The sequence below is a fragment of the Phascolarctos cinereus genome, unplaced genomic scaffold (genome assembly GCF_003287225.1).
Source record: "Phascolarctos cinereus isolate Bilbo 61053 unplaced genomic scaffold, phaCin_HiC Scaffold_5;HRSCAF=322, whole genome shotgun sequence".
In the NCBI taxonomy this organism is placed as follows: domain Eukaryota; kingdom Metazoa; phylum Chordata; class Mammalia; order Diprotodontia; family Phascolarctidae; genus Phascolarctos; species Phascolarctos cinereus.
The window spans coordinates 362380417-362393098 of record NW_027555958.1 but is presented as its reverse complement, the minus strand read 5'-3'; the positions used below and the strand labels follow the sequence as shown (position 1 = coordinate 362393098).

Below are 12682 nucleotides of genomic sequence, written 5' to 3'. Positions count from 1 at the left end.
TTAAAAAAGAAGTATGACAGGGCTATATATTGTCACCTTTTTATAGTTACATGCAGAATGCATCATGAAAAATGCCAGGCTGAATGAATCAAAAGCCAGAATTAGGCTTCTGGGAGAAATATTAACAATCTCTGTTATGTAGATGATGCCTCTCTGATGACAGAAAGTGAAGAGGAATTAAAAAGCCTCTTGATAAGAGTGAAAGAGGAGAATGTAAAAGCTGGTTTGAAGCTTAACATTAAAAAAAAAGACAAAAATAAAATCTTGGCAATGAGCCCCACTACTTTCAGGCAAATAAAAAAAATGGAAGCAGTGGCAGATTTTATATTCTGGGGCTCAAAAATCACAACAGACAGTGACCACAGCCATGAAATTAAAAGATGCTTTCTCCTTGAAAGGAAAGCTATAGAAAATTTTGATAACATACTAAAAAGCTGAGACATCACCTTGCTGACAAAGGTCCATATAGTCAAAGCTATGATTTTTCCAGTAGCAATGCCTGGCTGTGAGAGTTGGACAATAAGGAAAGTTGAGCACCATAGAATCAATACTTTTGAGTTGTGGTGCTGAAGAAGACTTTTGAGAGTCCCTTGGATAGAAAGATCAAATCAGTCAGTACTTAAGGAAGTTAATTCAGGCTATTCACTGGAAGGTCAAATACTGAAGCTGAAGCTTAAATACTTTGGCACATAATGAGAAGACAGAATTCATTGGAAAAGACCCCGATGTTGAAGAAAAATGAAAGCAAAAGTAAAAGGGAATGGCAGAAGATGAGATGGTTAGATAGTGTCATGGAAACAACAAACATGAGCTTGGACAGACTGTAAGAGTTAATGTAGTATAGAAGGGATGCTATGGTCCATGGGGTCACAAAGAGCTGGACATGACTGAATGACTGAATAACAGCAAGGACTTTATTCATGAAGATTTAGAAATCATAAGTTTTCTTTCTTCTTGTTTTGCTTTCTCCTCTCCTGCCACCACCACCCCATTCAAGAAGAATTTTGAAGGGAAAAGAAGTCACAAAAAGTTAATTTGAGATGGACAGTGCAGCAATCAATAGAAGTAGGAAGAGAGAAGGAGAGACAGAGAGACAGAGACAGAGAGACACAGACAGGGACAGAGAGACAGACAGACAGAAAGAGAGACAGAGAGAGAAATCTAGCTTTTTATCCCTTGTTGCTGGTTTTGACCTTGTACCTGTTGTTGTAAAGATTAGTTGTTATTACTACAGAGTAATTTTCTACTTTAATAATCTTAATGTTGGAGGGATACTTTTTTGCTTTCACTTGAGTTATTGACTATGAATTTTCAGCAACAAAACAAAACTCAGTGAGGGAGGGATTCTTTCTATAAGCAGATGGCTTTTGGTGTATCAAGGTTTTGCCATTTGTTTTAGTGCTTAAAATAAACATTATTTATAAGACCACTTACATTTTGATGTTACTTAATGAGGAATATGCATCATTGATTTGACTAGCTTAAGAGGTCATTTAGAACTTGCCCGTTAACAAGCTGTAATCTGCTGAGCACACAATGACTTTGTTTAAAATTATCTATTCAGTGCTGATCAATGATAATAATTGTTTTGTACCAATCACTTTTGAAAGTTGCTAATTACTTTGAAGGGCATGCACACCAGTTATTTTTTGGAAGTACTAACTCATTCACCTTGGAATCAAAAAGAAATATCATTGTTAAAATTTGCACTGTCTCACAAAAATTTATATTCAAGTGTTGACACAACAGTTGAATATCAGTGCTACAAAAACATATATTAAAAGTCCAAAAAGCCACACATTACTAAAAGAAGTAGTACAGGTAGTTCAGTAGAAGTATTATCGTAAGGGAGCTCCTAATTACAATACAGCATTGGGTTAGATCTTGTTAGATAAATCAGGTCTTCTGAAACACAACAAATAATAGTGTTGATTGCCTCCCTGAATGACTCCTCAAGAAAAGATGCTACTTTATTGTTGTCTTTATTTCCTTAAAACATATAAATTGTGAAACAGACTATCATCATACAAATTCACAGAAGTCTAGAATACATCTACATACAGCTTTTTGGGCCTTGCACAGTTAAAGATAAGGCCAAGTTTTGAAGTTTTCAGTTTTTCTTCTGTAACTTTTCAGTCTACACTTTTTTCTACACTTTTACTGCCCATATTATCTATTTTGACTTTAAGTTCACGTGACCCTACCCACCCCCTAGTCCCTTCACTTGTCCCATATAACAAAACGAAGGCCCTATGATGCCTTGTTTCACTTGATGATTGCCTGATTATACTTTAATGAGGGTCAGTTTCAATAGGTTGTTTCTCCCATATGTCTCCTATGTTGGTCTACTAAAGGGCTGCACCTGGCTTATTGCAGAAGCACCTTTAGAGAATTCTCTATTAACATTTATTTTTATTTTTAATAGATTTTGTTGATGTATTTGGTTTTTGCTTTGTCTAGATTTTCTCTGGTGTCTCTCCACTTCCTCTGCTGAGAGAAACATTTCTTATAACAAACTTTTTTTTTAAAAAAAGAAAACAAAGAGAAAAAAAATTAGTAAAATCAACCAATACATTGAAAAAAGTATGACATTATTTGCAATGTTCCACACTGATGGATCTGCCACTTCTATAAAGGAGTGGGAAGGAGGTGTCTTCTCATATTTCTCCTTTGGAGCCACGCTTGTTCTCAAAATGGAGAGAAAAGAAGAGACAGTCAAGCTAATATAGGATCAAGCTAAACTGAAAAGGAATGAAATTCTAAGAGAAGTAGAATGGTTTTTGGAAGGCTTTGCAGATCACACTCTGAATGAGAGGAATTAGGTAATAGGGGCTAGAAACTACCTAATCATAGGGCAGAGAAGTCACCAAGTATGGAGAAGCTTACAGATCAAATTTGTCCTGAGGTTGTTATTTGGAGTTTGCTCTGACAACAATCTTGGCTCTTTCTTTGATATCTTTGGGGTATAGGCCTAATAGTGATATTGTTGGGTCAAAAAGTATTCACAGTTTACTATCTGGGGGCATAGTTGCTTTCCAAAATGGCTGTAGCAATTCACAGCTTGACCCTGCACATTTTCCTTTTTTTTGTCAACTTTGCCAATATGATGAATATAAAGTAGAACCTTTTAATTGCTTTAATTTATGTCTATTACTTATTTGGAGAACTGTTTCATATGGCTACTGATCGTTTGGATTTTCTTGTATGAAAACCCTTCATATCCTTCAACCTTTTATCAATTGAGGAATGACTCTTTCTTATAAATCTTAATCAGTTCCCTATATATCCTGGACACAAGACCTTTTTAAAAACTTGCTACAAAGATTTCTGCCCCTCACCCATCCCCCTCCTGTAAACTAATTTCCCCTTCTAATCTTTGCCGCATTAGTTTTGTTTTTGGGGCCGCTAGGTAGTGCAGTGGGTGGAGAGCCTGGCCCAGAGTCAGGAAAACCTGAATTAAAATCTGGCCTCAGATACTTACTAGCTGTGTGATTGGGCAAGTCTCTTAACCCCTGTTTGCCTCAGTTTCTTCATTTCAAAATGGGGATAATAATAGTACCTACCTCTCTGGATTATTGTGAAGATCAAATGATATAATAATTGTAAAGTGTTTAGACAAGTGTCCAGCATATAGTGTTATATAAATGTTAGTTTTCCTCTTCCTCCTCCTCCTCCTTCTTACTTCCAATGATTAATTTAGGAATTTAGAATACTATCAAACTGTTATTAGAGAAATATTTTGAATGCATGATAATGTTCAATAATTGCCTTTTGTCCACCTAATATTTTTTAATAAATCTACGACTTAAAACTTTGGTCAAACTAATGTACTACTTTATAATTGAAAAGTCATGATTATGTTGGATATAAATTCCAATCTATGTTTATTTTTATTTTGATTCAACATAATAAATATTTGAGCACCATTAGTTTTCCTACAATATTGAATGTAATAAAATATATATTTTTGTGTAAACAGATTCAGAAATGCTGGAGATCATGTAAGATCCAGAAGTACTGCTTTAATTACTATTACTTCAAGGAATATCTGAGATCTATTTCTGACACCAATCAAGCAATCAGGTGATGAAAACAAAAATAAAATAGTGAAACTTTATCTAAAAACAAATGATAATAGTAATTTCAATTTAGGGGCAACTAGGTGGTGCAGTGGCTAGAGTATAGGGTCTGGAGTCAGGAAGACCTGAGTTCAAATCTGGCCTCTGATACTTACTGGCTGTGTGACTCTGGGCAAGTCATTTAACCCTGTTTGCCTCAGTTACTCATCTGCGAAATGAGCTGGAGAAAGAAATGGCAAACCACTCTAATATGTTTGCCAAGAAAACCCCAGATAAGTTTATGAAGAGTTGGATATTACTGAAATAACTTAACAACAAAAATTTCACTTTGTCCTGGCTTGTTTCCTACCCATTACCTATTTAGAAATGTCAAAAATACTAAATGTGATCTATTTTGCTCTTGAATAATTGCTCTATGAAATTTTAAGAATGTGTTAAGTAAGTTTTGTTGGATTATATCATCAGCCTGAAGATAAAATAACATCATTAACATATAATCTGATGCTAGCTTATAAAATGTATTGTTTTAAAAATAATTTGGTTGATAGGCATGAATGTATTTTTTAAATTAATATTAAAAATCATTCCAGTTTTTGTACTGTTGCATTGAATATGTGTGCGTTTGTGGAGGGGGAGGTGTATGCTTCATTTTATGGGGGGGTGTTTATAAATTTGGACCTGTGATTGAGGAAAATTCCTCTACCAATTTAGACAAGCAACTGTTCTACAGTCTATAGTCTTAGAGAGTTGCCTAGGGCAGTGACAATTTATGTGACTTACCCAGGGTCACCTAGCCTGTATGGGATAGACATAAGGATTTAACCCAGGGCTTCCTATACATTTATATACACACTTATGTATATAGCGAGTGCTATACAAATGCTTATTTCCTTCCCCCATACACATGTAACACTAGATGTTCTTTGAAGCATAGGGAGTCTAGTTACTCCTAGGTCCCTTCCTCCCACAGATAAAAAGAGGAGGAGAGGAGCTTGCTTTCTAGGACCAGCCCTCAGCAGCACCATGGCTTCAACTGGGTCATCCTTCCATGGAAAATCTGAATAGGCCCTGAATTCAAATTTTAAATTTCTACTTGAGAGAGTTATATGATCACTCATAAAACTAAACTGACTCGATAACCCTCAAAGAGGACTTTTAATGTCCTGTAAAAGAACAGCAGAATCATCTGGAAAATGAAACTCTTATGCACACTCTGATCTCAAGTAAAGGCATACCTACAGATAAAGGGAACAAACTGCTTTTTAAAAAGAGAATTGGGCTTATGAACCATAAGCAGAAGTGGGTGATAACAAAAATGGCTTTTTTTAAGGGCTTAAACTAAAAGTTGAGATGGGGGAGGGGAGAAGAAAGGACACTTTTGTCAACTATTTGGCTTCATGGCCAAGGAAGGAGTGGAAGTGGAGAATGAATAAATTCACCAAGTCCTAGTAGCATGGTTATTATTCAGTCATGTCCAACTTTTCATAACCCCATTCGGGGTTTTCTCAGCAAAGATACTGGAGTAGTTTGCCATTTCCTTCTCCAACACATTTTATAGAGGAGGAACCTGAGGCAACCAGGCTTAAGTGACTTGCCCAGGGTCACAAAGCCAGTAAGTGTCTGAGACTGGATTTGAACTTAGGTCCTCCTGAATCTAGGCCCAGCACTCTAGCTACTGTACCACCTAGCTGTTCTAAGTAAGAGAAGGACTTTCAGACAAATAGCAAGTTCTTCCTATACATCTTATGCCTTAAACAGATCAGTGACCAGAAAAGACTCCATTGCTTGTGATTCTATTTGATCTTCTTAGAGTAGCAGTGCCTTTACTTGGGATCAGCTTTTCCTTCTTCTCACCTAGATCTGCCATCCCAGTCTTCCCCATGTTGTGTGGCTCCTGCCTGTCATGGTGTTTGAGAGTCTTCTCTCAGCTGGGAAAATCACCCTTCCTGAAAGCTCCCTGACAATATAAGTTACACATATTTTGCCTGGATCTGTGATTTCCCTGATATGGAGAACTACCTTCATTCATTCATCTTCTTTAACTTACAATCATAGAGAGTTTGTCTTGGACATTGAGGAGTTAAATGAGTTGTCTGTAGTCATACAGCTGCTGACTGTTAGAGGCAGGAATTAAATGTAGGCCTGCCTGACTCCAATCCTGACCCTCTAACTTGTAGATTATGCTGGATTACACACGTATATGAACATGCATAATACATATGTGCATACGTTCACACTACATGCATAAACATACGTAGATTGTGTAACTGGAATTTTACAAAAGCATGGGGTACTTGGTATGCTGCTGCATTTGTGGAGGGAAAGCTAACTCCTGATTAGTGGAGAGTATGCTGACGACGCTACATTGTGACTACGGGAAGGATGAAGTTAGGTTAGAGCATTATGGGAGAGAGACAGGGTGGTTTGAGATACTCTTGGGGAAGAAAAGACTTTGGAAGCTACAGACATATTAAGGAAGCTGGCTTCTTAACATATCCCTGATTTCCTATTGTGTCCCTATTAACTTTGGATAGTTTCTCCTGGGGTGAAATTTTGGGGCCTCCCTCTTGGGCCCCTCTTACCTGAGATTTTCTCTTGGTCACATCTAAAGATTACTTTTACTTATGCTTATTATTTACCTCCTGATATATTCTAATTTGTATACTTTCTCTGATTTCTCTTTCCGTGGATAAATGAGTTTACTCCTTATTTGTTATAGTCATTTCTGTAACTAGCATTTAGTAGGAAGGAATTAAGGTGAGTGTAAGCTAAAGGCTAGTAACCAGGTAACTGGCTTTTTTTCAGAACCAGACTTGTACCCCTAAACTAGCAATATTTAGAGGAGATAGATATAATTCTAGTGTGATACCCCTCTTAGGGATAGACTGGGGGCTCTTCTCCTGCTATCTTCAAGTCTTCTTTGGAGAGGGATGGGCCAGATTCCCAAGATATCTCTTCATGCCATTTGTCATCTCATTCATGCACATTTAGACAATCCATGTGGAAATATATATCTTATACGCACACAATCTTATATGTACATATAAACAAAACACGTATATACACACACATATACACATATATACATATATACACATATGCATCTTATTATAACACTGTTGACCATAGAGTGGAATTCAGTGGAATTCATGTCTATCTTGTGCCGCATATATAGAATTTAGTAACTAAGGTATGGAAAGGCCTCATTTTAGTTATGGGGCTAGAAATAAAATCTAAGTCTCTTCTTTTTTGGTCCAGTGAATTTTTAAGACAACCAACTCATTTAACCTCTAATTGGTGTTTGTTTATATGGCTATGAGGGGGAAAGGGAAGGGAACAAACATTTATTAATGCTAAATACCCTCTATGTGCCAAGCACTGTATTAAGTACTTTACAAGTATTATTTCATTAGCGATATGAATTCAAACTTGTCTACAAATGACTTGTAATTCAGTATAAGAAAAATTCAGAATACTTAGTTTAGATATCAACACAATCATCATGTCTACCTTACAAAATCCCTAGGAGAACCAATTTTATTCCCCACAGATAGCTAATACTGAACATATTTTGTTTTGTTTTAACTTTTTTTAAGTGAGTCTCAGATCACTAGTTTTAATATTATTCAGATTTGGAGGTTTCATTGGCCTACAAGATTAATATAAGTTACAAAGGTAACATGACTGCCAAAAAAACAGAACTGCATTTTTAGGCTGTAACAAAGGAGCCAAGAGTTCCACTGTATTCTGTCCTGGTTGAAGCACAACTGGAAAATTGTGTTCAGCTCTGAGTATCACATTTTCATAAGGATACTTATAACTTGAAGGGCCTCTTCTATGCACCCTTAGGAAGGTGAAGAGCCTGAGATCATTCCATACAAATATCATTTAAAGGAAGTAGATGCTTAGCTGGCAAAAGAAAGGTTTATGGGAGGATACTGTAATTGCTGTTACACTTTTGAGAAAAGGGATTAGATGTGTTCTGTATAATCCCAGAAAACAGAATTAGAAGTAATGGATGAAAATTGCTGAAAGACAAATCTGAATTTGATATAAGAAAAAATTTTCCTAACAATTAGAACTATTAAAAGGTGGAATTGTCTGGCTTTGGAGGTAATGAATTTCTCCTCACTCTGTCTTCAGGCAAAAACTAATGACTGACTTCAGCTCAGGACTACTCTAGATGGTCTTTGAGGTCCCTTCAAAGTCTAAGATTCTATGTCTCTGTGACTTTGTGATTGAATTATTAAACTCTCAAAGGGACCTCATTATAATACACTTACCTAGAGAGCAAATAACACCTATACCTAGGACAGTCTTACAGTGAAGAGGCCCCATTGTATTTTGCTAACTATTTTGTAGCTGCCAAAAAGAGAACATCTTAGTTGCTCTCAACTTGATATGCTGGTACTTTTAACTTGTATTTATTGAAAACTCACTGTAATTATACAAATTAGGTGATTAGAATTATTCACTTAGCTAAGAAACTGTATTTCCCCCTTCTAATTCATGAGTTCAAATTACATGAACATATAGATAACTTTTCATGTCTATTTTTATCATCTTCACCAGTTATATCTTGTTCAGTATGGAACACTGGCTTCAAGACACCATGTTACAGTGTTATATTTTCAGTTTTTTCCTTCTTATTCCTTCAAGATTGTTATTTTATGTCCTGTTTGTATTCTAATGGTACTACTGAGGGCACCATCATCCTCCTAGTCACCTAGGCCTGTGACCTCAGTGACATCCTCATCTCCTCCCTCTCACTCTCCACACATTCAATACACTTCCAGATATCATTATTTTCTCTTTATAACATTTCTCATATATATCATCTTCTCCCCATTAACAGAGCCACCACCATTGTTTAGGCTGTCAGCTACCTCTTCCCTGGACTACTGCAATAGTTTTGTAACCAGTGTCTTTGCTCCAATTTTTTCTACCCTCCAATTCATACTCCACTTTGCTACCATGGTTTTTGATGATTTTGCTGCCATTATTTTTTCTTTCTATTTTTAGGCAATTGGGGTTAAGTGACTTGCTCAGGGTCACGCAGCTAGTAAGTGTCAAGTGTTTGGTCTAAGGTCGGATTTGAACTCAGGTCCTCCTGACTTCAAGGCCGGTGCTCTATCCACTGCGCTACCTAGCTGCCCCCATGGTGATTTTTCTAAAGCATAGATGTCACTCCCTCTGCTCAATGAGCTTCAGTGGCTCCCTATTACCTCTGGGATCAAATACAAAGTCCTCTATTTGCATTTAAAACTCTATAACCTGGAGACTTCCTATCTCTTCCATTTTTTTTTGTACCTCACTCCTTTCCATGTGCTCTGTGATTCAGCTATACAAGCAACCTTGCAGTTCTCTGAGCATAACACTTCATCTCCCACCAACCACCCCATTTTCCCCTAACTGCCCCCCATGCCTGGAAGCCCTGCCCCCTCACCTTTGCCTCTGAGTTTCCCTGGCTTCCTTTAATTTTCAGCTCAAACCCCATCTATGTCAGGAAGCTTTTCTCAGTGCCCTCAGCCCTTGCTGCTGCCTTCCCTTTCATATTACTTTACTTTGTATAGATACCATGTGTATCTAGCTCTTGACATATCTCACCCAATAGAATGTATGTTTCTCGGAGGAAGACACTGCATTTTGCCTTTATTTATACCCCAAGTGTTTGGCACATAGTAAACACTTAATAAATGCTGCTGACTTCTCTGTTTCTGTTGAAAGACTAGGGTCAAACATCACTTTCTACATGAAGTCTTTCCTAACTCCCCCAGCTTCCAGTGCTCTTCCTACAAAACCACTTTTTGTCTATTTTATATCTATCTCGTATAAACACTCTCTTTAGGTACTCCCTCAAATTTATACTCACACTGGAAAGTTCAGGTGTTCTCTGAGGGTGGCTTCTTCTAAAACTGTGTCTCAGGAGCCTACACTGGTATATTTCCCATGAACAGTTAGCCAGTAGATTCAATTAGCTTCTAACAAAGGATTTTATTCTAATGGCAGAGCAAGAAGAGTAATTACAAAGTGCCTTCCCATATAACTTAGGGCATATGTTCCCACAAATACAACTGGGCCCATAGGGAGAGTAAGCACAGATTATTGCAGTGAAGTACATGTATAAGGTTTATACACTTGTCCTCAATATCTTTCCTCTCTTTGGAAAGTCCTCATTAAGTACATTAGTGGATATTTCTTCTGGATGGTTAGCTCAATGGGGCTTGCCCTTCACTGAGGATGGCATCTCCCCCAAGGAAGGATGTATAGCTGCAAACCTTGGCTGGAGTTCTGCTGTGCTCTTAGAAACTGATCCCGCAGAGTCTTGGTTCAGAGACTTGCCTTTTTCCAAGGATGAGGTGAGCAGAATTTTCACTTTTTTTTTTCATAATTCTCCTTGGTTCAGGCTAATGTCCTCTCAATCAGAGACCTCACCCTAACTTAAGGCAAACACACAGCACATTTCCTAGTCTTCATCTTTGCAGGGTAGGCTATGGCCATTTGCTCAGTATTAATCAGCTAGCTCTGAGGTTAAGGGTTCCCCAATTTTTTAAACTGTTAGCTTGTCTTGTTCTATGGTCTGTGGTCCATGCAAATGAATGGCTGGGAAAAAGGTCACCTGGGGGCAAGTTCATTGTCTTTTCTAGTATTTTCATATATAAATGAACTGCTTGAACTAGTCCATCCCTTATAAAATACAAACAAGTTTACTCAGAGTAAACATGAAAAATGATTCACTCATAGGAAAGATCCCATACTGTACTGTAGGTTGGCTGTTTGCTACCAACTGTAGGTGAATGGGTTGTATTCTGGAAGACACAAATCTGACAGAAAAGACTGCAGGGCCCAGATATAAAACAGGGACTAGATTTAGGGCTCAACTTTGAGGGGGCAGAACATCCTTAGCTCTGTTTGGATTCAGATAATTCAGTTTTCCAACCATGCAGTATCAAATCCACCTCATAGTCAGACTCAGGAATAGCCAGGTGGGTAATATTCCCTTTCAAAGGGACATAATGGGGAAACTGAGCCAGGAGGATCCCATCTTAGACTGAGGCTAAAATTGTCCTCTCAGCTTTTCCTGATGCTGTCTTCCCACGAGTGTCACTGTCTCTGAGTAGCTTGTGGCATTTCTCTCACATCGTAGATTATTGATTATCGTTGGATTATGACCCATCAGACAACTCAAAATAAAATCATATGAGCTTTTACCTCAAACAGCAAGTTTTACTAACCACGGTTTAGGAAAAACTGTTCCAAAATTTACATCTCAAATTTAAATTTGTCCTGGTGTAAAAAGCCAATCATTAGAGATTTCTATACACTTGCAAATTCTCAGCAAGCCATATATAACCCAAACAAGCTTTTTGGCTAGTTTATACATTAAAGCAATAACCAACATAGCTAAATTATTTTAGGGGTAACCAAATTATGAAAAGTTGCTTGACATGACTGATAACAGAAAGTTCACCAATTTGAAACTTGAAACAAACCCATTACCAATCAGGTGACTTCGGTTTTGTTAAATGCACTTGCAAAACACATAGAATCAACATCTCATCATTAACAGTTAAAACTACAAATTTAAAAGAGGGTACTTACCCAAGTTTGGAGGCTAACTTCATTACATTGAGCAGGATGTGGTGAACCTGGGTTGCCCTAGGGCCCAAGGCCATTGCTAGTGGAGCCCATGCTGTAGCATCTGCCCCTCCCCCCTCCTTCCTTTTCCCCAGGTGGGGGAGGGTGAAATCAAAAGTGAGGGGTAAAGGGTGAAACTCTCTTCTCCTATGAGAGGGGTTAACAGATACCCCCTTGCCTCAAATGAAGGGAGTGGGAGAAAAGAGTGACCGGGGTTGTAAGGAGGAGTTCTAAAATCCTTGATGATCAATCACAAAACCTCCAGAATCTGCCAAGATATTGTTAGCTGTTCTAACTTTCCTCCATGAAGCAGAATTCAGGGGTGTAGAGGAAAGAAAGTAAGTAAGTCTTAGGGAACCAAAAAGCAACTGCAATTTCCCCCCAATTCTCTAGCTCTGAGAAAACTGACAGAATTGGTCATGCACTTCTGGAATAGGGCATCTGTCCTTCTTCTTTATGCTGCGGAAGGTGTACCCAGGTCCATGGCTTTGAACCAACCCGTTGGACCAAGAGCCTGAGAGTGTCAGGCTGAGTTCAAGACAGCCTTGTAACTATCTTCCCAAAAAGTACCTCCAAGGCTTGGTGGTTGGAGAGTGACCCCAACTGAAGAGCAAGAAAGGGAGGGAGAGGAGGCTTCTAGTCTTGGCTGGAGAAGAACTTGGGGTTAGGCAGTTTCCCTGTACCAAGATGATGCAGTTTAGGGGTTCAGGAGTGCTGGGACCCCAAAATCAGAACATGCGGGTGCTGCCAAACAGAATTCAACCCAAGCCTTCTTTCAGCCAAAGACAAGATTTATTAGAACATCCAACCGTCTGTTGGGCAGACTCTTAAGGAGGCTGAACATTAGTAGGCTGTTACCTAGATTATAAGAATCTGAGCAATGGCTAGATTTTAAGAATCTAAGCCCAGACCATACAAGTCTTTCCAGGTTTTCCTGAAGTCTGCCTGTTCACCATTTCTTGTAG

General features: G+C 38.1%; 1 protein-coding gene across 1 annotated transcript in view; it reads left to right on the top strand.

Moving 5' to 3' along the window:
* The window catches only part of SPATA17 (spermatogenesis associated 17), a 272232-nt gene that overhangs the window by 83906 nt on the left and 175644 nt on the right, over positions 1-12682 (top strand). The window contains 1 exon segment of the mRNA XM_020982260.2: positions 3980-4083. Within this exon segment, the coding sequence (XP_020837919.1) occupies positions 3980-4083 (104 nt within the window).